Source organism: Alligator mississippiensis, chromosome 6 (genome assembly GCF_030867095.1).
Source record: "Alligator mississippiensis isolate rAllMis1 chromosome 6, rAllMis1, whole genome shotgun sequence".
NCBI lineage: Eukaryota > Metazoa > Chordata > Crocodylia > Alligatoridae > Alligator > Alligator mississippiensis.
The window spans coordinates 81,085,626-81,112,356 of NC_081829.1; the positions used below are offsets into that span (position 1 = coordinate 81,085,626).

A 26,731-nucleotide genomic window follows, 5' to 3' on the forward strand; every position below is an offset into this window, starting at 1 on the left:
TATTTAAGGTACTTTTTACAACAGGTAATACATCTTTTCAGCTTTAATTAGGTCTCAGTCCTTTCCAAATCATATAATGTAAAGGTCCCATCTTACCTCTCCCTGAGGCATCATTACAAAATGTTCCCAGATGGAGTCTCCTATCTAACTGATGACTTTGGAAGTAATTAGCCCCAATGTGGTAATCTTGCACATTGATGAGGCTGTATTTTATATGTTTCTGTGCTGAAAGAGTAACTGCTAAATTATCCTCTATTGTAATATATAGGGTACTTGGACATAAATGGACTGAACTGTACAAATGACATGCCCTTCCTGCCAGTTTTTTGCATGTTAAACCATAATTATTTCTGGCTCACGTTTCCATCATTAATCTTCAGCATTATATCATGTAGCTAGTAAAAAAAAAAGACATATGAAAACACTGAAGGACTGGAGTGAATTTAAACCAACAGAAGTGTAAGTATTTCTATGTGAGTTAAGTCCTATTTTTAGGGGCTGGGTAGTACTGCTGCATGCCACCGTTTTGTCTTTCATGAGTAGTAACCTTCATTGCATCTTTAAAATAAATGACTCAACATTTTCCATTCAATAAAGGAAAAAATAGATTTTTGAAGTCCTCATTTCAGACTGCTTGCTTGGGCACTGAGAAGAAAGAACAAATATCTAAAAAAGTGCCAACTGACTGTAATTGCACTCTAATATCACTGCCATTTGTGATGGAGGTCAGATGTATACAGATCTTCGTTTCCTCCAAGGAAGCAGTGACTATTGTCATAACTCTAGATTGAGTTATTGGAAGATTGCTCAATCAGGAAAATAAATGTTGTTACAGCATTCCTTGATATTATGTAGGCTTTTTCCTTCTTCCCCTTGTCTTTCTCTGACGAATCTGTACCTAGTCATAGTGAGACTAGCACAGAGGTGTCCTCCATGCAGAACTCATAGTGGAAGTAAGGCAATTTAGGACTGTAGCACAATGATATATGACCTCCATAACACTGTTCTGTCTCTGTAGAATGGCCTCTGCACCGTTCTTGCTTCAGTGCTATGGTTCTGTCATCCACATGCAGAGGTAATGTTTAGAGGAGGATTTTTTCTTTCCAAAAAAGCTGTAGCAGGTATATGGTATTCCTCACTCTTGGTTTATAGCAACTGAGGTCCCATCTTCTCCTCAACCTCCCCTGTTGAAGAAGAATGTTGTGTCAATATTTACGCAAGCAACAAAGTTGTGGCTTTCTCAGTGGTCTGGCCCATTGTGCTGTTCTCTTCTTGTCACTTGTAGAGCTTATCTGAGAATCAGGGTCACTGCCTTTTAAAAGAAACAGAACTACTAAAGAAAGCAGCTCTCCTTGGAATAAGCTTAAAATTTCCATAAAACCTAATCCTAAGGGCCCCCCAGTGCGCTCCCTGGCAGACCCAGAAGTGGACTAGAAGTATTTCTGGCCCACTTCTGGGTTTGCTGCTGAGCATATGGAGGGCCCCCCCACACTCCTGTGAGACGCTCCATGCACCCCAGCATTGCAACAATCAGGAGCTATCCCTGCTACCTCAAGGTATGTAGAAAAAACTTTTAAAGCTGTCTCTGAATTGTTGATTCTCTGAATCAGCAATGAATTTTCAGATTCGGATTCTGCCAAATTGAATCAGGGACAGTGATCCAAATCAAAAAATTGAATCACTGTCCCAGATTTGTGCTGAATCCGAATCAAATAGGGTCTGCTTCGCACACTCTCTCTCTCTCTCTCTCTCTCTATATATATATATAAATAGGAAGAAATAATATATCATCTATATTCAAATATAATAAAAGCCTTAGTCCCTCTGTCTGTCTGCCTGCCTGTAACACTTTCTTTGCACTTTGATTGGTTGTCTCAGAAGCCAATCACAATGCTTACTGAAACAACCACAACCAGAGTGCTCCAAGAATATTCCAGACCAGAGGCAGCAGCCCAGCAGAGTACTACCATGATGGCGGAGATGAAGGGGATGGAGAGGCCAGCACCACTGGCCTCATCATCCCCCTCTCCCCGACTCTGCCCCTGATCCCTGCAGGCAGCATCAGCATGAGGTGCTGGCCAAGGGGGACAGAGGGGATGGTGGGGCAAGCTTCACCCCCCCCCCCCCACTCCTGGGATGTGACAGCAGCACGGTGGTGGGTGGGAGCTCTTCATCCCTACCTGCCCCACCGCTGCCCCCCTCATCATTCCTGATGGGCAATTAATTAGTGTGTGCATGTGTGTGTCTATGTGTATTTCTCTATTTAATTACAAACCAAAAAGTTCTGTTTCCCTGCACACAGCTGGATTAAACAACAAAAAGGCAGTTTCTTTAATTAGTGTTCCCAGGCCTTCCTTTCCAACTGTTCCTGGAACACAGGAGGTTATGTCTCTGTTTCTTCTCAGGTCTTGTATACCTTTACCTTTCTTAGTTGTCTTTTGGTTTTCTATTGCCTTTCTGGTCTTTACTCTGGCTTTTCCTAATTTTGAGGCCACCTCTAGACATTTCAGGTATTTTATAATTAACTGGTTAATTGTGCAATTACCTTAAGACAAGCTACAAATGCAAAGTATTTATCACAGATAAAAAACTCCACCCAGCTATAAAGTTAGACTTCCAAAATGTGTACTAACTTTATAACTGGTTGCTATTGATCTTTAATTTGCATGTGTAGCAAGGTCTCTCCTGCACCAGGAGCCCTATCAGCTGACTGGATTCCCAGCTGCAGGGTACACCTTGCTCAGAATGTGATCCCCAAGGCTAGGGGGATGAAACCCCCAGCTCACACAGGGCTCTCAGTCCAACTCCTCACCCGCAGTGGGGATTGAGAAACCCCACAACTGACAGGGCTCTCAGCCCCAGCTGTGCTTCACATAGCCAGGACTGAGCCCCACAACTGACGGTGCTCCCAATCCAGGCTATGCCTCATGAGTAGCTGGGACCAAGAGCTCCACAGCTGATGGGGCACCCAGTCCGGGCTGTGCCTTACAAGTAGCCAGGACCAGGAGCCACATCAGTTGCAAGGTCTCTTTGCCCCAGCTGTGCATGGACCCCATGGCTGGGAACCCCCTTAACCAGATCTATTATTAGTGGCTGCCAATAACACCTTCCAGTATCTTGCAGTATTATAAAAGGGCAAGTCATATTTTCATTACTGGCTTCTTTGCGTAGAGTCAACAGATGTTCCAATTCTAGAAACATATTTAAGGTCATTCAAAACTGAGTCCTATTTTAAGTTTCCATTTAAACAATGAAAATATAATTACCAGCTATACCACTGGGGAAAGCTATTTACCATTGCTGCTGTTTGGCAACATTACACTGGGGAAACTGGTGGAGTTGGGAAAGAAAATTCAGGGAGAAATAGAGACCTCTGATGGTTAACTTTCCAGGCAGCAGGTCAACTGGATCCTTCTGAAAAACTGAGGGACTCTACATTTTCGTGGGTAAACTGCTGGTCAGAGAAGTCCAGTCCAAAGTGAGATCTTGAGAAACGATGCTAGGGAGAACTTTGAACAGAAAGGATACTCTTCCTCAATGAAGGCTGGACTGAAAGTAGCCTTATCTTTGAACTACCTTGTTAATTAGGTATGATGGTGGGTTTTTTTGGCAGGGGCGTGGAACAGGAAAGCAAGCTTTAAGGAAGATATCTACATGAGATACCTTTAAGGGCACGTCTACACAAGATGCTAACTGCTCAGTAGCTGAATAGTACTGCACAGTAGTATGTCACAACAGTAACAGTGCTAATATGTTACTGTGCAGTAGTATTAGGCTACTGCGCAGTAGCATTGCTTAAAAAACATTCACCAGTGCTACTGCACAATAACTCCAGTTACTGCACATTTATTTAGCTCTTACTTATACAAGTACTAACTAAATGCATAGTAACCACTGCACAGTAGCATCTCATATAGACATGCCTATTGAGAACCAAAATTCTCTACTCAATATTCATGAAAATTTCATATATGACCTTGTTTGTATAATATATGGTATAGCAAAACCTAGAGTTAGACTGTGTTCAGCAAATTATTCACAAAAGTTATAAATAAAATGCCAAAATATGTTCAATCACACTGCATTACATAGTTGTATTTGAAATTATAGCTTTTAATCTGAATATAGCAGTCACAGGGCTGTGCATATTTTAAGAAAAATAAATGTTTGATGTTTCCAGGTTTTTAAATTATGACAAATAATTATATTATGCAGCAGCACAATCTGATAATATAACACATGCAAAATGCATAGAATTCATTTTACAAGAGATCTCTTTGTTTACAAGTTTTCAATGTGATACTCTATTAATGCTGTCATTGCTAGAATTGGTGTTACTTTGTCTTCCAAATAAGCATGATTCCTATTAGCAAGTTCTTCATTATAAAATGCTGTGCTTCTTGGTATAACATTACTCGATGCCAGTAAACCGATCAGTCACTCAGGCTTTCTTAATATCTCAATAAAAATATCTTTAACCCAAAGAGGACGGGGTTTTTTTCCTTTGTAACCTGATTTGGTCTGTAAAGACCTTCAGATTTGTCCCAAAGTGATCATGTGCATAATCTCCCACATAATATTCACTGCTTTGTGAACAACTAATGTAGGATATAGGTGTGAGAGTTGATTAGAAAAACAGAGTAACAAAGTTTCCATATCAGAATGTTCCTCAAAATTAGACATTCTTAAGGGCTGATTCTGAAAAAAAATCTAAATACTATTGTTTTGACATTTTTAGATTAAATAAAAGACATTTTAAATGGTTCTTTATTCAGATGAACATTCGGCTGTGCAAAGCTTTGGGTGGTGATCTGATTCGGAGGAGATTCATGCGAATTCAGTGGCCAAATCTCCAAATCCGAATCGAATCGGGGACCAATTAAAAGGTCTAAATCAATTCGAAGCTCTCTGAAACTTTGGAAAAGATTCAGAGAGCTTCAAATTGATTTGGACTTTTTAATCTTTGGAAAAGATTCAGAGAGCTTCGATGATTCGGACAGTCCCCAGTGGCTGCAGCAGGGAGCTGTAGCCGACTTTGAGTTGGTAAGTACTAGGGGTAGGGGAGGGAGGACTCGGGGGAAGGGGGAGGGGACCATGGGGGAGATCCCTGCCAGGCCCCATCCCCTGCCTGCCACCCCCATGGTTGCCCCACCCGCCCCAGCTTCTGGCCCTTTAAAGTAAAGCCCCAGTGCTCACTGTGTGCTGCCAGGTGAGGGTGATCCCTGCCGCCCCCATTGCCCCACACTGCATGGACAAACTCTATTGCTTGCTGTAGAAAAATGGCTCAAGGAGGATTCAGTACCTTGTCCTGGCTCTTTGCACAGTGATGAACTCCAGGAGTCACTGCTCCTGCAGTGGCCTCTGGGCTTCGGGGCACTCATGGAAGAGCTGCTCACAAGACGTGGGATAGTGGCGGGGCAGCAGGGATTGTCCCCCTGCCAGCAGGAGTGGTGAGTCCAGGGGTTTCTCTTTTTTTTTTTTTCTTAAAGGCCTAGAGCTGTGTCTGGCGGGGCAGCCATGGGAGGGCTGGGGCACTGGGGGAAGTTGGGGGGCTCATGAAGAGCCCCCCCTGCAGTGTGGGGCAGGGGGGGCAACAGGGTTCACTCCCTCCTGCCTGACAGCACCCACTGAGTTGGGGCTTTTTTTTAAACAAGTGCCAGGAGCTGGGGCGGGCAGGGCAGCCTTTGCTGGGCTGGGGGTGGGGGGGTCTAGCTGATTCAGAGATTTGGCAGCAGCTAAATCTCTGAATCAGCTTTGACTGAATTGATTCAGGACAGTGATTTGAATCAACAAATCAAATCACTGTCCCCCGAATTGGCTGAATCTGAATCCAAAGTGAATACTAGCCGCTTTGGACAGGCCTAATGAACAATTTAATTTCTACATTTGCTTGAGCCACCAACAGTATGTCACTCCCATGATGCATCCAATCAGCTCAAACACAGGGATAAAGTATGGTACACCATGGAAGATGTAGTCAAACCATGGAAAAGGACCCATACTGGGAATAGGGTATAATAAACCAGAAATGTGATTCCTGTGAGAAACTATAACAATTATGATGGATGCAAAGATTGAGGTCAACATTTAGGTTAGATTTTCCTTACAGAAAATTCTGACAAACTCTATTCCTTGCTGTGGAAAAATGGCTTAAGGAGGATTCAGTACCTTGTGCTGGCTCTTTGCACAGTGATGAATTTCTCCCACAGTGTAAAACTCATGGGTCTTGGCTTCAAACAGATCATTTGAAAGATTGTAGGCAGAGAGAAGTATTTTTCTCTCCTCTTTTCTTTTTTATCTTTAAATACTTCAGAGAGTCTTCATATAAAAGAACTCCTCAATCAACTATTCTTCTGCCTCATGAGGACCTGAAACACATCTCCTTGTGGTTATAGAAGCTATTATATAAAGTTCTAAAATTATATCCACCCACAGTTCAGTTAACTGCTGCTGAAACCACTTCAACACCAGTTGATTTTGCCTGAGGGCCTGATCTTCCACATACCTGCTAATGAACACAATCCCATAGAAGCATTACACCAGGCAGTATGAGTTTACAAGATTGGGTTGTGAGCCTGCGTTATGTTCCTGGTCAATCTTTTAAGAGGCCATGGCACTTAGCCAGTGAATTTGTTGTTAGTTGGCTATAGAGAGAACCCCTATAATGACCAAGAAGGTTTTCTAAACATGGGCAAGAGTCCATTTGCTTATAATTGGTGGATGTGAAAAGTGACAGTCTAGTTTAAGACTTGGGGCAAAATTCTGGTTACATTGGAACAAATGGTAGCTTTTCACTGAACTGAATGGGATCAGAATTTGATTTTTGAATGAGAGCTGTTGAAATAGAAGAAAGCCAGCCTGAGCAAGCTATTTCATTTGGATTCTGGGTCAGAGATTCTCCACAGATGGAATAAGTGTAGTTGTTTACTTTAAATAAATACATTTTAAATAAAAATAGAAAAGGACAGTGATATAAATGTATAGGAGTAATTCTTAAGAACCTACTAATTTTGTCATGGACAGCTGGATATTATTTTAACACTTGTAGTATGAATCCTACTTAAACGGTGTAGTAATTATGTTAAGAAATACTTTGACCAGTACCTCCTGAAGTAAACTTATTTAGTCTCCAATGCTTTGTCTAAAATAAGGCAGATGAGGGTCTTTAGGTAAAGTGTGATATCTTTTATCAGACCAACTAAATAGTTGGAAAAATTGTTCTTTGCAAGTTTTCAGGCACAAACACCCTTCTTCAGGCATAGAGAGAGTCTGCTGGTGTTTTGTGTTCTCCTTGACGGAATAGAAGCCAATATGTAAAATGCAGGTCTTTGAAAATGCAAATGTGTGGCAGTGAGGTTCAGAGGGAATGGGAGACAGGTTGCAGGGGGAAGAAGTGCGGGATATTGACCTGGTGATAGACTGTAGCTGGTAAAATGTAGAGAGGTTATGTGGGGTTACCAGATGGCAGGTAGGTTATAATGTGCTATAGAATCTCTGAATCAACCAGGCCAGGCCCATCCCATGCCCCTCTCCCAGACCCCCCCCACCAAAAAAAGCCCCAGCATGACCCCCCTCACTCTCCCCGTGCCCCCCCCCCCACAGGTGCCCCACATGGGCCAGCTCTGGCTCTTTAAGAAAAAACAATGAAAAAACACTGGGACTCGCAGCTCCTACTGGTGGGGGCGATTCCTGCTGCCCCCACTGCCCTGTGCCATGTGGGGGGCTCTTTATGAGCCCCCGAATCCCCAAGGTCGCTGCAGGAGCAGTGAGTTCTGGAGCTTTTCTCGGCTTTTTTTTTTCTTAAAGGGCCAGAGCTGCCTCGGGTGGGGCACCCATGGGGGGGCTGGGGGAGTGAGGGGGGATCAGAGGGCTCATGGCAGAGCCCCTCACGCAGCGTGGGGCAGTGAGGGGCAGCAGGGATTGCCCCCTGCCTGGCAGCACCTGGTGAGCACCGGGGCTTTTGTTTAAAGTACTGAGCTGGGGCGGGCAGGGGCAGCCATGGTGGGGCTGGGGGAGTGGGCGGGGGGCTGGGGGGCTGGCAGGGGTCCCCCCATGGTCCCAGCCCCCCTCCCCTAGCCCCCCCCTTGCCCCTAGTACTACCAACCCGGAGTGGCTGTAGCTCCCTGCTGCAGCCACCGGGGACTGCCTGAATAATCAAAGCTCTCCAAATCTTTGCTGAAGATTCAGAGAGCTTTGCATTGATTCAGACCTTGCATTTGGTCCCCTGATTCAATTCGGATTTCAAGATTCAGCCACTGAATCGGGCCAAATCTCCTGCGAATCAAATCGCCACCTGAAGCTTCGCACAGCCTTAAGATTTTCCATCAGGAAATTTGATGCACTGGATGAGAGAAATTACATTTCTGAAGGTGCAGATGTAAGATCCAAGAATGCTGACGGTTCTCTTGTTTGTTTACCTGGAACTCTGATTGTTTTTAGCATTGAACCCCAATGGTATTTAATACATCTTAGTTATAGTTGTCAAACTTCGGTACTTACTTCCTTTTTTTGCTTTTTAAAAGACCAAATTCAAAATTATGGAAATCCTTGTAAATTCTATTGAAACCATATTCATCTAAAAATAGTGTGCATTACAGTGTTTGCAGCCTAAGCATTGTAGGATTATCCTATTACATGGGAAAATAAAAGTTGAAGGATAAGCTAACAAGAAAACTGCACAAACAGAAAGAAATCTAAAAACCCCATCAGACAATAATGTACCATATATCGTACATTAGATTGTTTTTTTTAAATCCATCATGTTGAAAAATAATTATCAAGAGAGGATCATCCTTTAGTACACAGGGAAGTTTTCTTTACTGGCATAATTCTGCTTGTTTCAATACACACATGCTTCTAAAGAATGTAGCTCATTGTGTTTAACCCAATAGTCACTTTTAATCATCCAGTTATGGAAATGCTTTTGCATGCAAGTAACTTTATACAAAGGAGTTGCTCCACAGCACCTACTATTGTGAGTAAAATGATGCACTTTCCTAAATATTTGTAAATCTGTAATTTTGAATTTTCACTAGAGGCTCTTACATAGAGTTGGATAGTCCCTAAAGAATAGAAAAAGGAAAATTCCATTTTCTTATCCATTCTTAGCAGCTTTTGTTGTTGAATGCAACATTTTGGGGCCTGCATTTTAGGTTTGCATGAGAAACGGAATATACGCTCATGAGGTTGTGGTTTGTTGCTAGGCAACAGGTTTCTCACTTCTTGGAAAAAGCTACAGAGCCATTGCCTAGTATGAACTGTCCAGCTTAGATAGAGAGATCAGGTAGAATTGCTAACAATATAGAACTGTTACTCATTTTAATTTAAGTAATGAATCCAAAGCCAAATGTGATTCTTCAGTAACTCCAAATGGCATTTCTTGCTATTTTTCAGCTACCAATTAATTTTTTTAAATTAAATTTTATTGGTGTAACTTGACTACCAATGGAATAAAAAATTAAGAATCTGGGGCCTTAGCATTTAAGCCATGCTAGCAACCTTTTCTACAGCCTCCACTTTAAATTTAAGCTTCAGTGATAAAAAAAAAAAAAAGCAATTACCAGTTATCTTTTGTTGAAACTGGAGATAAACACAAAATCCGCTTATGTTCTGGGGTTTTTATATGATTGTGTTTTGTTTTAATCTCAGAAATCATCTGTGTCTCCAAACCTGTTGCAGTGGATCTGGAAAAAGAGTTGATTTCTAAGACCAAACAAATCATAAGGGCACGCATAGTAAAATAAAATAAATCATAAATGTGGGGGGTCTGTTTGTTTATTTGTAAACTTTTTATTTGTACATTATTTTCCCTTCAAAAAGCAAAGGTATCTTGCGTATTTTTATCTAGGAGTTGGGGTGATTTTGCTGTGCCAAGGCATTATTAACATGGGCATGGGGGAAATGGTGGGAGAGGAACTGAAATTAGTGGGAATTATGGACTTCTCATTAGTTTTGAAAAATCAGACCACTTATTTAGTGGTCCAAATACGGTACACTTGGCTTTTAGACACCTATTAAAAATCCATCATTATTTTGAGGAAAATAGGGAACTTTCCCATATTTTCTTATTCATCTCAGAATATCAAACAGTTTTTGTTACTTCACATATATGCTGGCTATTAGGCCTGTGTGAGTATGCAGGTATTCGATCCGGTTTCAGATCTGGCTGCTTCAGATGGCCATGATCTGATCTGGATCTCTGGACTGGGTTCCCGCTTCGATCTGGCTGAAGTGGCTCTGAAGTTTCGGAGCCGCCTCGGAGATCCAGCCATTGGGTATAATGGGGGATCAATGAAATGTCATAACTTTGTTGTTTTTTGTTTGATTTGGTTGAAACTTGCAGGAGTGGTAGCTTATGCTGAGAACATGAAGGCTACCAAGTTGCAAGAAGATGGGTGCAGGGGCTTGGGGGAAACTGCACCCCAAATTCTTAAAAGCCAAACTCATGTCACTGGTATGTGTTACAACACAGGGAGGTGAAAACTGCAGGGATGATGGCCCCTGCTGAGGCCACAAAGCCTGCCAGCTGTCAAGGAGCTAGGTGCAGGGGGAGTCTGGCTTCTGGGGCCCTGCACCTCTGACTGCTAACAGGCAAACCTTGTGATGTGGGTGGGTGCTTGGGCGACTGCGTCTGTCTTGGGGCTCTGAAAAGTGGTTTGTACATTCAAATACGCACCTAACCTCATCACCAGACCTAAAGCCAACTTCCTACAGCTCAAAACACAAAACCTGCCAACTATCTCCAGTACCCCCACAAACTGTACACCAGAAGCTATCAAAGACAACAAAACCCAACTACCTGTCGGGGCACATTCCTCACCAAAAAATACTCTGCCTCTAGTCTCTCAGACCTGATCCTGGGAGGGAACAAATTACAATGCTAACCACTTTTCAGAGCTGGGCTATGAACTGCACTTATTCAGCCTCCTAGGTAGTAGGTACAGAAACTCATGGACTCAATATACGCAGTGGAGTTCTGGTGCACTGCTACCTGCTGGACATCTGACACCCCAGGCACTTCTGCACTTTTACCTGCGCTGCTACATCCCCCTTTCCCCCCTACCGCCCACCCCAGCCTGTCCCTCCCCTGCTGATGCCTCCATTTCCATTTTCACTGACTGGCTTTCTTGCCTGCATTGTGGGACAGGCCAGCCTCTGGCTGCTTTACTATTCCTTCCATCTAGGACCAACTGCAGGTATTTCCTCAGCCTGACAAAGGGGTTTTCAACACAAAAGCTGGCATCCTGGGCAGCTAAGCTGAGCTCACCGGGAGCCTGACAACTGCATTGCAACGAGCAAACATCAGGCCTGTCAAAGACATGACAGATCTGGGCGTTCCCCAATGAGGACTTTGTCCTTGTGTGTGTTAGCTAAAGGTTATGGCACCTCCTACCCACCTTTCACCAGGGGATCGTTGATCCTGGCATTTATGGGGCTGCCGTGCTGCCAGCAGTGCCACCAGGCCTCCCTACCCTGGCAGGGTGCAGTTTTAGTGGTCATGCCCAGTACCTGGGGTCTCCTCCTTCCCCATAGCCCCAATCCCATACCTCCAAGTTCATCCTGGCAGGGCAATGAGCTCAGCAGGGACATGTTCTTCCCTTGCTGGCTGGTGATGCACTTAGTGCCCCCTCCAGCTGAGAGTGGGGCATTACTCAGCTTTTTAAAAACTCAAAAAAGGAAATTGGTGCAGATGGAGTGAGGAGGGTGGCACTCAGTTCATCTGCAGGTGGAGCTTGGGGAATCCCAGCAGTGGGAGGTTCACTTTTAGGAACACCACCTGCTCCATGAGAGCAGGATCCAAGCAGGTGCAATGAGGTGTTACAACATCCCCAGCAATGCTGAACACCCTCTCGCTTGGAACGCTGGTTGGTAGGCAGGACAAGTGTTGCCAGGCAACCATGGCCAGATCCTGCCACATCTGGCTGCGGCTTGCCCAGTAGGCCAAGGGGTCACAGTCTAGTGGCTCCACATCCTCGATGAGATAGGTAGCCACCAAAGCCTCAGCGATACCTGCTTGATGCTGGGGTCTGGTGAGTTTGGACCCCAGCATTGAAACCATGCCCATGGCCCACATTGGCAATGGCTGGCATGGAGGAGACTGTCTGGTGCTGGTGCTGGGAGTGCTGGCATAGGAAAGTGGATCCCACTCTTCCACATCCCCTCACCTCTGCACTTCAGCCTCCCTGACTTTGTTGACCAGCACCTGCGTCCAGTGATTGAGGGTTTTTGTGTTGCCAGTGCACACGCTCCCCTTCACCCTCAGGTCGCACATGCCCACCATCATGTGGATGATACTGGACCACAAGGGATCCAGCCATCTCCTGATGCCCTCCTTCAGCCACCTCACCAGTGCCTGCACATCTGACAGCGGCCTGCCCCAGCCAGGAACATCGATCCCTGGAACTTCTCCATTTGGTTCTCCAGTTCCCTCACTAGGGGGATCACCTGGCTGAGGAGGGCATCACCAGCACTAAGGGCCTTGGTGGCCTTGAGGAAGGGCTTGAGGGCCACCAACATCTGGGAGATGGTACCCCACTCAGCTCTGTTCAGGGGGGGTGCTGATCCCAATCTCCCCAAGCAAGCCCATCTCATGGATGGCCTTCTGTTGCTCCACCAACCTTTCAAGCATCAGGTATGTGGAGTTCCACCGAGGCTCCACATCCTGCATGATTCTGTGCTGTGGGATGCTCAGCTCTGCTGTTTCTCCTGCAGCATCTTGCCCCACTTGATGCTGCAGTGGAAGTAGCCCACCACTTTCCTGCATTTCAAAATCAGCTGCCTTGTAGCAGTAGTGGTAGCGGAGCCATCACTAGCAGTCCTGTCCCCCTCCAAGGCATCTTTCGCTATGAGGTGCAGCCTATGTGCCACACAGTGGATGCCAACAAGGTTGGCATCACGGACAGCCTGCACCATATTGGCTCCATTGTCGGTGACCATGAACCCGTGGGTGAGCTTGGCCTGCCCAACGAGCCACCCCTGCATCATGCGGTTCATGGCCCCCTTGATCTCTCTTGCTGTGTGGGACTCATCCAGCACCTCAGCTTGCAGTAGAGCCCACTGATGGCCTGACTGATTGCACCAGTGCCCTATGTGGGAGAGGTAGGCGTGTTCACTACCCCAACTGCTCCAGATGTTGGAGGTGAAGTGCAAGGCTACCTGCGGCCCTGCCTTGTGCAGCTCCTCCCTCAAGTACTCCCTGCATGACTCATACAGGGAAGACGCTACTGTCCTGCTAAAGGTGGTGCATGTGAACACTTTGTAAGATGGGGCCAGAAATGCTATGAACTGCCTGAATCCTGGCTGCTCAACTAGGGAGAAGGACTGGCTATCCAGAGCAAGCATCTCCCCAATGCTCTGGGTGATCTTGCTTCCCTTGGGAACGCGCCCCCCTTTCTGTCCACCATTCCGCCACTGACCCAGGGTGGCCTGCCTCTGCTTTGGGGGGGAAGGGGGCTTTGGAGCGAGTGGGAGACTTCCCTTTCATCATGCTTGCACTGGTGCCAGGCTGAGCAGGAAGAAGGGCAAGGGGGTGCTGCCTCCTCAGATGAATCAGAATCGCCATGGTGGAAAAGTGTCTCACAGCCTTGTCATGGTTCATGTGCCTTTGGGAGTGCTTGCAGATGGCAAACCTGGGATCATCTGCCAGCTCAAAATGCTCCCACATTACACTAGTCCCCCACTTCTGGGTTGAGGGTGAGGATCCTGCCTTATCCCACTCCTCAGCAGGCTGAGGCTCAACAGCAAGTGGAGCTGCCTCAGCTGAGCCACTTGCCTCCACAACCTCAGTCTCCTCCAAGGTGCTGCTTTTCAGAGGAGACCTGGGTCTAGGGGAAACTTGAGGGGTGTGGAGCACAAACTCTGATTCCCCCTCAGTCCCTAGAATTACTTGAGTCAGCGCGCTCAGCATCTCTGGTTCCAGCTCCAGCTCCTCCTCTGGCAGTGGGAGGCTCAAGCTGAGAGCTGAAATTGGGGTGGAGGAGATAGTGATTTCACTGCTGGTGCCCACTTCTGGATTGAGGGGAGGTGGTGCAGGTGCAGGGACATCAGGTGCAGACACTGTTCCCACCTTCTTGCTTCCACTGGCAGCACTGATGTCATGGCTGCTCGGGAAGAGAATGCATCTGTGTTTGTGGTGGGGCTTGCAGCTCTAGCTCTCCCCCTACCCCCTCTCCCTCCCCTGCCAGAAGACCTGGCAACCAACAGAGCATTAGTCCAACTTGTCCACATCTTTTCGGGGGGGGGGGGGAGGTGGCAGGGGGAGGGCATGCAAAACTGGACACAGCACTCCAGATGTGGCCTCACCAGTGCAGAATACAGAAAAAGAATCACTTCCCTTGACCTGCTGGCAATGCTCCCACTAATGCAGCCCAATGTGCTGTTCAGCCTCCTATTCAACAAGGGCACACTGTTGACTCATATTCAACTTATTGTCCACTGTCATCCCCAGGTCCTTTTCTGTAGAGTTGCTGGTTAACAAGTCAATCCCCAGCCTGTACTGGTGCATAGGATTCTTCTGTCCTAAACTCAGGACTTCGTACTTGTGCTTACTGAATATCATGAGATTTATTTTGCTCCAATCCTCCAATTTCTCTAAGTCTCTCTGAATCCTAGATCTACCCTCCAGCATGTCTACCACTCCCCCCCAGCTTGGTGTCATCCACAAACTTGCTGAGGGTGTACTCCATCCCATCTTCCAGGTCATTGATGAAGATAGTGAACAAAACCAACCCCAGAACTGACCTCTGGGGCGCTCCACTTGATCCCAGCTGCCCCCAAACATCAAGCAATTGATTTCTACCCTCTGAGCCCAACAATGCCTAACAGCATTGCATCCAGTCTCCATTTTTCACAAACAGTTTTATGAAAACACACACACAGGCTTATCTTAAAAGCTCTTGCTTCCAGAGGTAATTGATACAATTCTTTCTTGCATGTAAATGCATGTTTTATGATGCTAAAATAAAGACACCTTCTGTTCTCAGTATTCCTTTAGATTTGGTTTATTTGATTATTCATGAACACCTATCATTGCTTAGCAACTTGTAGCTATCCTTGTACTTGCATAGGTAGGTGCAATTTTGGAATCATGCCCTTAACTGGAGTAGTGAAAAGGAGTCTTAGTGAAAAGATAGCTAGAGAATCTGGGTATAAATGTTCTGGTGAGTCTCACTTCTTTTTATGAAAAACTGTTAGTAATAATAATAATAAAATGAATTGTTCAGCAGATAGATGAACATGACTTGCTTAGGGAATCAGCATGGTTTTGTCAAAGGGAAATCATACTTCACCAACCCACTAGAGTTCTTCAAAGGTGTCATTTAGCAGGGAGATTGGGTGATCCAGTTAACACAGTACAGCTGGACTTCCAAAAAGCCTTTGACAAAATTCCTCATCAGAGGGACTGAAGTTAGGTTTACAGGGAAGGTCCATTTGTGGATTAGAGATAAACTTAAAGATAAAAAACAAAGAGTGCATATGAATGGTCAATTTTCAAGATGGACGAAAGTAAACAGTGTGATGCCCCAGGTTCTATATTGAGATTAGTGCTGTTTAACATACTCATAAAAGATCTGGGAACAGTGCTGAACAATGAGGTGGCCAGATTTTTGGAAGATGCAAAATTATTTAATGTGGTAAAGGCCAAGGATGACTGCGAAGAACTACAGAAGGATCTAGCACTATTGAGCAAATGGGCAAATAAATGACAGATAAAATGCAATATAGGTAAGTGTAAAGTGATACACACAGGCAAAAATAATCCAAACTATACCTACACTGCGATGGGCTCTATATTAGCTGTTACCTTACAAGAAAAAGATCTGGGAGTTGTTCTGGAGAATTTGCTAAAAACTTCAACTCAGTTTTCAGCAGCTGTCAAAAAGGCAAATAAAAAGATAGGAATTATTAAGAAAAGAACTGTAAACAAAACACAAAGTGTCATTATGCCCCATTTTAAATCCATGGTGCATCCACACCTTGAACACTGTGCCCTGTTCTGGTCCTTATCCTTCAGAAAGGATATAGAATAACTACAGAAGGTACGGAGAAGGGCAACCAGGATGATTAGTGGTGTGGAGTGGTATCAATATGAGGAGATAATAAAGAGGCTAGGTTTAGTCAATTTAGAAAAGAGATGCTTGAGGTGGGACATGATAAGGGTTTACAAAATACTAACTGGGAAAGAGAAAGTAAACAGGAATTTATTTACTATTTCTCACAATACAACTAGGGGTCATAAAATGAAACCAGTAGGTAGTAAGTTCAAAATTAACAAAAGGAAGTTATTTTTCAAGTGTGGAACTCATTGCCACAAGATTGGAAACTGACAGTTTAGCCAGATTCAGAAAGAAATCAGAAAAATTCTTGGGAGAAAGGTGCATCAATAGCTATTGAGCATGGGATTTATCAACACTTCCCAGCATGAACTATCAAAACATGAATCAAAACTTCCTAGACCCTAAATGCTGGGAGCTGTAAGTGAGAGGAACAGTGGAAAAAGCCCTGGTCATACCTTGTTACCTCTTCTTTTCAGCATCCACTCTCTGCCACTGTGGCATAGGTTAGCGGGCAAGATGGATTTACAGTCCGACCCAGTAAATGGCTGTTATGTTCATTTGTAAAACCTGGTAACTGTCTCCTCATTGTGAGTGTGCATCAGGAAATCACTGCACCTTTAACCCAACTTATTTTCCAATAAGTTTTAGTGGACTCTTTTGAAAAAATTAGGCCTGGATCAGTATTCTGACTGCACTAAAATTCAGGGATGCTCTGATTTAAGATTTTGGTCCATCATGAAAATGAATTAGAATATGTAAAATGTAGGTTTTTATCTGGATTTAGATATACCTTTTAGTACTACATTCCCCACTTCTTTCTTATATAGTTGAGTCTGTTCAATGTTCTGGTTTGGAAATTTAGTTCTGGCTTATCTAAGTCAGAAGTCAGTTTTGTGTATTTCTCATAATCAGGGATGCATCCCCAGAGCAATTCTTTCCTTGCATTTCTGCTGCCTTGTCTCTACTTTGCAGTGTCAGCAAAAATGTCTTTTAAAGTCATTGTCAGTGCTTTATATCCATTTGGTTATCATTGATTGCCTTTCCCCTCATGTTCTAAAACAGAAACTCCAGGACAGAGTAACTCTTGTCAATTACCCTGAGGGTTTTGCTACCAGAAACAATGATTTGATTTGCAGTGGGGTTCACAGAAAAGTAGATACAAATTAACATCTGAGGTAGGACAGAATAGGGCTTGTTTTTAAAATCTCAAATAATATTTTGGTGTCAACAATTTTCCTACTGAAAAAGGGGAGACAAAAATAAGATGAGTGCTAACAAGAAGTGTTATGATGATAGATACCTCTCCTGTATACTTTTGTAAATTACCTAATTGTTGGCACTGAATTGGTGGCCCATATACCTTGTTCTGTGTGGACCCAAACCCTCAGACTGACTACAACCTCTTTATTCGATAATAGGCAAATTTTATTGAAACACAGTGATATTTGATAAGAATAATGCAAACAACTCTATATCTACCAGTCTGAGGGTCCACATAGTCCAGGTATGTCTGGCCAGTATGCAAGCTTCATTCTGTGGTTCTCTCTTGAATGTCAGATGTCAGCAGCTAGAAGGTCGGAGGCCAAGGCCCACCCCCCACCAGTGAGGTGGATGAGATGGGCTGGTGGTATGCCCTCTGTCCATGGTGGCCTCGGGTTCCACTCTCAGGGACCCTTTGCTGCTCTGAAATCCCTCCTTTTATATCCTTTCTCCCCTCTAACTCTTCATCTCTGGACACTGTTGATTGGTCTCCCTGTGGTCATCATACTGTCCATGTTCTGTCCTGTCAGCATATTCCTTTGTTCCCCAAACTCATCACATGCATATGTCTTAATTTGGTTATTTACTGGGCCTCTTAATTTGGTCTGTCCACCAAAGCTGCAATTCCCAAGGGCTCTGCAGTTTGGCACCGTGACCTGGCCAATGAAACAGAATCCACAGGATATGCAACAGTATGGTACATGTCTTAAATTTCCCAGCCCATGTCTGCTTGTTGTTTGCCTGTGTCAAACACAGTGGGCCTTGAAGAAACTATAAAAACAGGCTTTTAGAAATCAATTAAACCTTGCCATTGCCCTTTGCCCTGAACCGTTCTTCTAATCCATGTCTACTTTATCTACAAGCCAATTCCCCAAAGCAAACCTCTAAATGCCATTTTCTAGCCATCAGTAATTACATTTATATTGAAATGCACTCAAAAAGCTTACCTCCTATGGGCTCAGTTCTCTCAAGCATCTGAGCAATGCCTAAAAAACCTTAAATAGTAGAGGGCTGCTTCCCTATCTTCCCCAAACCATTTCATATGCCCCCTACAACAATTCTGGTATAGAGGTCCTAGCACAGGAATCACACCTGCCAGGTTACCTTGAGGGGAAGCTGCCCCCCACTTAGTATGAATTCTTTGTGGGCTGTTTGTGGATGGAATATCATCACTCTGCACCACCTCTCTGGCAAAATGTGGGCCAATCATACCAAAGTTCCATTATCGGGATGAAAAATATTCACATGCTATTGTATTACTTTGGTTGTAATACAAAGAAAACAGCTAGCCAGCTCAATGCTTATCTGAAACCCTGTGACTTACTAAGAAGGAAAGGAAGTGAGATTTCCAAACCTTGCTGAGCCAAGAAGTTAATGATCTTAGGGCAGGGCTTTCCAATGCAGGGCCCACAGGTGGCCCAGGGGCAGTTCAAATTGCAGTCATAGATTTCATAGACACTACAGCTGGAAGGGACCATGCAAGATCATTGGTTCCAGCCCCCTGTCCAAGGGGCAGGAAGTTAGCTAAGGTCAAAGGATCACAGCAAGATAAACGTTCAAATGTTTCTTAAAAGAGTTGAGAGTAGGTGCTTGCACCATCTCTGGTGGGAATCTATTCCAGGCCTTGGGGGCTTGGACAATAAAGAAGTTTTTCCTTATGTCCAGCCTAAAATGGTCTTGCAGGAGTTTGTGACCACTGGACCTTGTCATCCCTTGGGGCACTCTGGTGAACAGACATTCCCCCAGATCTGTTGCACACCCCTAATGTACTTATAGGTTGCCACTAAGTCACTGCTGAGCCTGCACTTCTCCAGGCTGAAGAATCCCATAACTCTCAGCCTCTCTTCATAAGTCCCATTCTCTTGCCCTCTGATCATGTGCATGGCTCGCCTCTGGACTCTTTCAAGCTTCTCCACATCTTTTTTGGGTTGTGGATCCCAGAAGTGGATGCAGTACTCCAGCTGCGGCCTCACCAAGGCTGAGTACAACAGGAGGATGACATCGGGACCTGTTTGAGAAGCATCGGTGGATGCAAGCCAGCGTTTTGTTCGCTTTTCTGGCTGTGGTATCACTTTGATGGCTCATGTTCAGCTTGTGGTCAGTCGTGACCCTCAAGTCTCTTTCAGTCATGGTGCCTAGTGAGTGTAGTGATGTGGGTTTTTTTCCCCTGAGGTGGAGCACCTGGCATTTCTCCGCATTTATCAGTCCCTGAGCTGCCACCATTTTTCCCGTTGTTCTGGCTGCAGCAGTACCCTGGGGGGCTCCAGGTTTCCTCTGCCCCAGGGGTTGGGGCAGTGCATCCTGTTATGCTGAAGGAGCTTGCTGCCCAGGGTGCCTGAGGGGCATGATGCAGCAGGGGAGCTTGCAGCTGGAGTCAGGGCACTCAAGGGCATGGTGCAGCAGGGAGATGTGGGGAGCAGCAATGGGCAGAGGTGCCTTGGTGTGTGGTAGAGCAGGGGAGCATGAGGAGCAGCAGTATGGGTGCACAGTGCAGCAGGGGGAGCACACAATGCAATGGTGGAGGGGCACTTGAGCATAATGTTCAGCAGAGAGGTGCATACAACCTCCAGGGCCCCTGCTAGCATGGTCCAAGAGACCCCAGCCACTTAGAAGTTAGACAGCCCTGATCGTAGAGCATAGTAAAGATGATGCTCTCATTCAGAGAGGTCAAGATTAACTCAGCCATTTCTCTAGCCTCTCTAGTTCTTGCTGAAGGCTAAGTACAATTTACTTGGTGGGAAGGGATATATTAATAAGAATAGAGATAATGATAAATGCTCTAAAATGGTAGAAAAGTAAAAGTGCAGCGATAAAGGACCTCCCCCTCCCCACTCCCTTTTTTTTTTCTTTATTCTGATCTTTTACAGCTGTGGTCAAAAAATGGGCACATGAGATGTAACAGCATTGTATTCTGACTCCAGGATGCATGCAGTGAAGAAAAATAAATAACAGAGAATGAACAGGTTGTAACTCCACTAAGACTAACTCCACGGCATGCCTTTCAAGAGTCGTGTCTTTTAGACCCAAACGAGCCTGTCCCTTACTCCCCTCTGACTTTCATGATTGTGAATTAAGAACTGCAGAAAAGCTGCAATCAAGGAGCTCCTCTGGCCAATATAACTTAAGCTATGGATATCCATTTTATACCATTTAAAATCATCCTGTATTATCCTCATTGCATCTTTCATCTGAATCTTTTATCCATCTAGTTGAGCCTCAGCAGGCTAGCAGAGCTTAGTCAGTGCTTCAAGGAGCTGAGAGGACCTGTTAGCATAAGTCAGGCCTGCACAGAGAAACACATGCTTAAGTTCTTCCCTACGTGAATAGAAATTAATGGGAACAAGGCTACCTTATTATAACTGTTCAGGATGGTTGATAAGCTGTCGGTAATTCCATAGAGAGGGCACTTTATTTTATTAAGCAGGGATAAAGAATAATAGCAATGCATAATAAAACAGATTTTTTTCCCTCTTATGCAAGGGTTTCAAGCTATGGGTCTGATGCCAGTAGCACTCCTGCAGACCCTCCTGATGAGAGCCTTGCTTCTAATGGCACATATAATGAGAGATTTATAATTTCTGGCTTTTTGATAGCAGACCAGAACTCATTCGGCCGATTCATGGAGGATCCTGTAATCATCTCTGCAGGCAGCTAGTTACTGCTTCAAGATGTGCAAGCACTGAAAGATAATTCAGTTAACAAATCTCATGATGCTACTTATAATAGAGGGATATCCATCCTGACAACTTAAGAAAATATTGGTTCTATTTTGTTTACGTGAGGATTCTTGTATAGGCAAAAATGATTTCAGGTTGCTTGGTTTACTCAGATTTGAAAATCTTCCCCAGTGAAACTGCCTCAAAACATGGGGTACTCTTGTACAACCAAGCTCACATGCTTTCTTAATTTTTCTCTGAAAAGGGTACTGAATGAAAGGCATGGCTACTGATGTTTTCCTCAGTGCAATCCTGTTGTACTCTGGCCCATGCTAAAAGGCTTATGCTTATGGTACTACTGAGCAGTGCTGGTGCTTTCTTCCTCTCAGGTCCCATCTTAATAGATAAGCATATCAATGTTATCAATCATGTTAGCATAATTTGAAAAAAAGCCCTCTTAATGCTTCTTAATGTATGCCATAACTTCAAAAAAACAGGTGTGACTTTTACAACAGAGTTAGTTTGTAAATGCGGAATCCTAATGGATGTAAGGCACAGGTAGCATTTACCAGGACATAGCTGGTTGAGGTTAGCCACCAATAGGGACAGAGTTGATTTCAACCAGCTTTATCCTGGTAAATACTACCTGTGCCTTCCCTAGTAGGATTCTTCATTTACTTTACATAGGTATCTCCACATCTATTTTTGGCAGTTAAGAAGTAGCTTCAGAGAAAGGCTATGAAGTCTGTGAAGTCTTGCCAGATAATAATATATGCTATGCGCTGATCCATCATCAGAATCAGCAAATACAACATTCTGCAATTTATTTTATGATATCAGTAAAATCAGTGTATCAAGAATTTATGTGCAGAGGCTGGACTTTTGAAAAACACATGGTATTTACCTACTTCTGCTCCCCCTGAAGCATTCCACCCAACATTTTACATGTTATACAGGTGACCTGCATACAAAGAAACACTTTAGGCAAGTTTCTTTTACTAGTTTAAAAAGCATCTAAAGAAACCTTTACATGAGTTTCAATGAATTTAAATGAATTTGGTTTTGGTGTTTACTGTAGATATATCAGGAGTATCAAGCCTGGTTTTCCCTGGTTTTGCTGGATGACTTGCTGCATATTTGAGAAGTGAATTCTGAGCTTTCTCAGCATTTTTTACATATTTTCTCCCAAGTGATTTGCAAATATCTGAGTTAAATTATTTAAATGGGTGGAATTTGTTAAATGGTATAAATAAAGCTTGCTAAAAGTTCTTGAACGATGACATTTATCTTCCTATGGCTTATATAGAGATAAAATGCCTAACACAATGTTTTTATAAGTATCTTCAGACATAACCATTAGAGCAAAACGATTGCTATGGCTTACCAAAAAAGTTCTGAAGTTGGAATCTTAGTGCAGATGCCATGGTAACCATGTATAAACATTCCATTTCAAGATAAAATGTTGAGAGCCTCCTTCGCTACAGATGTGGGAAGTGGGGAGCCTGCCATTTCACATTCAAGTGAAATCTCAGAAGCATCGTCTGAGAATATCTCTAAGTCTACTGTAAACATGGTTACTGCAATGGGTGAAGGTATTACTCTTTATAATATTATATATATTCTATGAGAAGTATTCTAGACGTTTTAGAAAGCAGGCAAAGAAAGGCTTATGATTAAATAAGGCTTACGATTAAATTGAGGCTAGATAGTCACCTGGCTGGGGTCATCTGACCTCGGTCCTCTTTCCTGCCAGGGACAGCGGGTCAGACACGATGATCCATTGTGGTCCCTTCCGACTTTACAATCTATGAAATAGACAGCTTGAATGTACAGGATTAGGGATAAAGTCAACTGAAAGATGATTGAGTGGTGAATTTCTGAAGTTGTCTTGTTCTTTCTAGTATTTGTATGTTCCAGCAATTCTCTACCAAACCCTTCTTTAAAGCAAAGACTAAAGAGACCTCAAAAGAAGTTTGTTTTGAGGAGTAATTTAAAGGGAGGTAACAAAAACACAAGTAATGGATTAAATTAGGGAATAAAAGGTAGTACGGACGAGAGTTTGAGCAGAGAGGAGGGCTCAGTGTAGAGAAACAGGTTTTTAAAAAGTTAGCATTAGAATTTCACTAGAAAAATATGGGATGTTAACTGCTACTTTGTGCCCTCACAGAATTACTTCCAGAACTACACAGATGCTCCCTCAAACTTTTAACTGCATTTGATCTCATTGAGGTGTTATCACCATGCTGTCTCCCAGCACTACCAATGTAGTCCCAATGCAGTGTCAGTTAAGACAAAAAGTATTCATCCAGTGGGCTCAACAACGGCCCAACTTGTTGAGTTTGTTAAGCTTTGTGCAGACCCCTTGCTTGTACAAATTATACTGAGCACGTAACTCCATCTCTTTCTCACTTTCTCAGCAGCACCCCTGTCTTTGCAAATTGATTTCAGAGCCCATCATCTTCTGAGCCATCAAATGAGCATGCTGCCAGTTAGCCCAAGGCAGACATCCAGGCACTTGTGACTCAGTTTCAGCTGCACTCTGTAATTATGAAAACTTTGGTCTATGAGCACTTTATCCAGAAGCCTTGCCAAGGAGCATTTCACTTGGTCCAACAAACAAAGATGGGTAAAAATAAATGGGCTGGAGGTGTAGTATAGCAAAGATAAGGCTGCCAACAGCTTTGAAGTCTTTTTAACTGGACTCTGCTTTCTGCACACACCCACGTAAAGAGCTGAGGTTATGACTGGGCAAATGTAGTGGATGTGAAGGTAAGCTGCAGTGAAAAAAGGGAAGGCATATGGGAGTAAAAGAAAACTCAGAACTTCATCTTAGGTATAAATAAGACTTTTCTTCTCCTCACAGAGATGGGAATGCTTGAAATGCCATGTCTACCATGGTTGCACATCAGGGAAATATTGAACTTTATATTCTGTTTCACAAAAACTGTTATGGCACAACACATTTTGTCAGCAACAAGAACCCATATGAATGTTCTGTGCCTGACATTTACTTCTAATCTAAACTGTTGTTTCATGCAGTGTCCTAATTTTAAATGAGGAGCTTGAAGCTCTTTTCAGAAGCTCAATATTTCTGTTTTTTACAGTTCACATGAATTAGCAAATGTGAAGCTTCCAAGAATACATTTGAATAATATCAGGGAAGTTGGTAGATGTTTTGTCACCACATTCGTAATCTATTACAGCTGTATAAAACGGTTTGCCAACAAGTATGAGTATTTTCCAACACTGGGATTCCCATGGTAGCTGGAAAATGCCATTATCCAGGACACTATGCAAAATAATATGTAAAAAGCCCAGCCTAAAAGATTGAGCAGAAAATAGAAACATTTGCTATCATGATGTTCTCTTACCTCTTTATAATGCTGAGCTCCATGCGACAAGGATCTGTTTAGAATGGGTAGGTTTTGTTTGTAGATTGTAGCTGAGAGATTACCTTGACAGCAGCAACTTACATCTGATACAGACTTTGACAGTTTATCTTTTGACCTTCCCCTTCCCACCCCAACATCGTTTCTTCTCTTTCCTGGACTTAAAATGCAAGTTCTTAGCATGAAGTATAAGGAAAGGTTACCAGGTAGAAAATGCCTGTTCAGTTTTCCATTTATCTTAATCCAGCCTTTTGGTTTTCCTTTACACTGTGTGGGGGTGGTTTGAATTAAAAAAAAAATCAGCATTTACTCACAGTTACTTTAAAGAAACAGCTGAGAAAACTGTGGATTTCCTCTTACTTAGAAAAGGACAGTATTGATAACTGTGCGTTAGTGCTAACTTTTTAAAACCACACACTGTGCTTTTTCAAGCCTCTACATTCATTCTACCTCTTTCCTTTCATTAACTTTCTCTGCAACTTATTGCATTTTTACAGAAATTACAACTACAGAAAGGAGAGGCAGAGGTGACCAGCCAGAAGCTCTTACTTACCTAAATATTTGCATTTACTTCAAGTATTAATAAACTAAAAATACTCCATCCTCCCAGCAAAACCAATTCATGCCATACCTACTTCCCCAGATGCTTGTAGATGTAGGCAAGTTTTGCAGCTTCCCCTGATGACCTGCTGAGCCATTCAATCTCTTTGTCAGAGTGCTGAAAACTGAATTCCAAGGTTGAGGAACTCTTATGTGCACTTCCCTGCCAGTAGCTATGTGCATTTTAAACAAAGGATGCCCCAGATCAAGAGCTCTCATTGGAGTGGAGTGGAGTGGAGTGGAGTGGAGTGGAGTGGAGTGGAGTGGAGTGGAGTGGAGTAAGAATTGTGAGTATTCTTACTCACAATAACCTGGGAAGGAGTAAATTTGTCCCCAGGCGCTGTGTGTTGCTGAACAACTCTGAACAGCTCTTATTCCAAACATCCTAACCATTCCTAAGATCTATACCTATTTATACCACTCCTTCCTGGAGATTTCAGACACATAACACATAACTACTACAACTTTTGTCACTGGCCCTACACTTCCTTTTTCATCCTGCTCTGCTGGCTTGGTCCAGCTCACCTTGATTATCTGCAGTCCTAACTCCTGCCACTCAGCACCCCATGGCTCTACCATCCTTACGCTCAAGACGCTCCAAAAAACTTTGGATTGACCTCTGCTCCTGATTTTTCTCCTTCCTAATCCTCAGGACTGGATTCGTCACCCTTTTTTGTTGCTTAGGACTTTCACTGACAACAGTATTCTCTTCCTCTGGTAAAATGACTAGTATTGCACACAGTGGCTAGAGTTGGCAGAGGAGTTACACCAACACAAAATCCTCTTGGCAGAAACTGCTCTGATGAAGTCTGAGTGTCCTAAAGCCAGTTACCACTACTCTCCAACTGGACAGTCTAGACTGGAGATTATGTGACGATGAGCACTCTGAAGAATATCCTGAGCTATTGAATCACCTTAGATTGCCTCTGCCGATGGGCATCCTGTAGAGTCCCAGCTGTAATTTGCAGTTTCTACCCCACACCAGCACTCTGAGGAGACTAACTCTCACCATGGGGAGTATGAGGAAGGAGTCACATGTTACTCTCTATTTCTCCTTCCACCCCTCCTGCTACACTAGTGGGGATAAATTGCACTTAGTATTGTATATAAGGTTTAATATGAACCTCCTACAGTCAGAAGATCTTCACTTCCATCCCTCTGGTAATACCACGGTGCATGGGAAATAAGCTTTTGTTTGGTATTAACTGCCAACTTGCATAGTGCATAGCTGAAACCTATGTTTTAACTGTGGTGTGAATTGTTGCTGCAGAGCTGATTAGCCAATAACATGAAAGGATTGTATTTCATTTAAAGAATGATTTATTTTAATAATTTTAAATTGCTTATTAGATGCTTCCTACAAAATAGAAACATAATTTATGTAAAACTCCATGGATAACATTAGGCATTAAAAATGCATGGCTACAGGAACCACAGGCAGCCTGGTCTCCAGAACGTTAAAAAAAAAAAAGAAAGAAAGAAAGAAAAAAGATAAACCAGATAACCACAGTGGTTCTTGGCATGGTTTTAAATCACATTCCTAAAGCCACTTTATGCTACTTTCATGGAAGTGGTCTTAAGTTTAGGAAAATGAGACTCATAGGGCATTTATAGATGTGCTCCAGGAGACCATGGGGGTGCTTTAATTATCGAGCCATGCTAATTAAAAGCTCCCAAGTGTCATATGTATCAGTGTCTCCAGGCTGAAAAAATGGCAACGGGACACTTTGAACTAGAGCTCACTCAATGAGCTTTAATTTAAAGTGCCCTG

At 43.6% G+C, this 26,731-nt stretch overlaps 1 protein-coding gene and 1 long non-coding RNA gene across 7 annotated transcripts in view; one reads left to right on the forward strand and one right to left on the reverse strand.

The window, feature by feature from the left end:
• Nucleotides 1-24,880, reverse strand: LOC132251205 (uncharacterized). Its single transcript, XR_009463106.1, has 3 exons — nt 24,343-24,880; nt 22,660-22,776; nt 1-1,184 (listed from the first exon to the last, which is right to left on the reverse strand). It is a non-coding gene; the product is annotated as an uncharacterized LOC132251205 (long non-coding RNA).
• The window catches only part of C6H10orf90 (chromosome 6 C10orf90 homolog), a 252,619-nt gene that overhangs the window by 154,039 nt on the left and 71,849 nt on the right, over nt 1-26,731 (forward strand). For 2 of the 6 annotated variants that reach the window (XM_059730041.1, XM_019482863.2), the window contains one exon: nt 22,426-22,563. The exons of the other annotated variants lie outside the window; for them this stretch is intronic. In XM_059730041.1, the coding sequence (XP_059586024.1) occupies nt 22,431-22,563 (133 nt within the window). In that variant the 5' untranslated portion in view covers nt 22,426-22,430. The remainder of the gene's footprint in view (nt 1-22,425; nt 22,564-26,731) is intronic. 6 annotated transcript variants of the gene reach the window in all.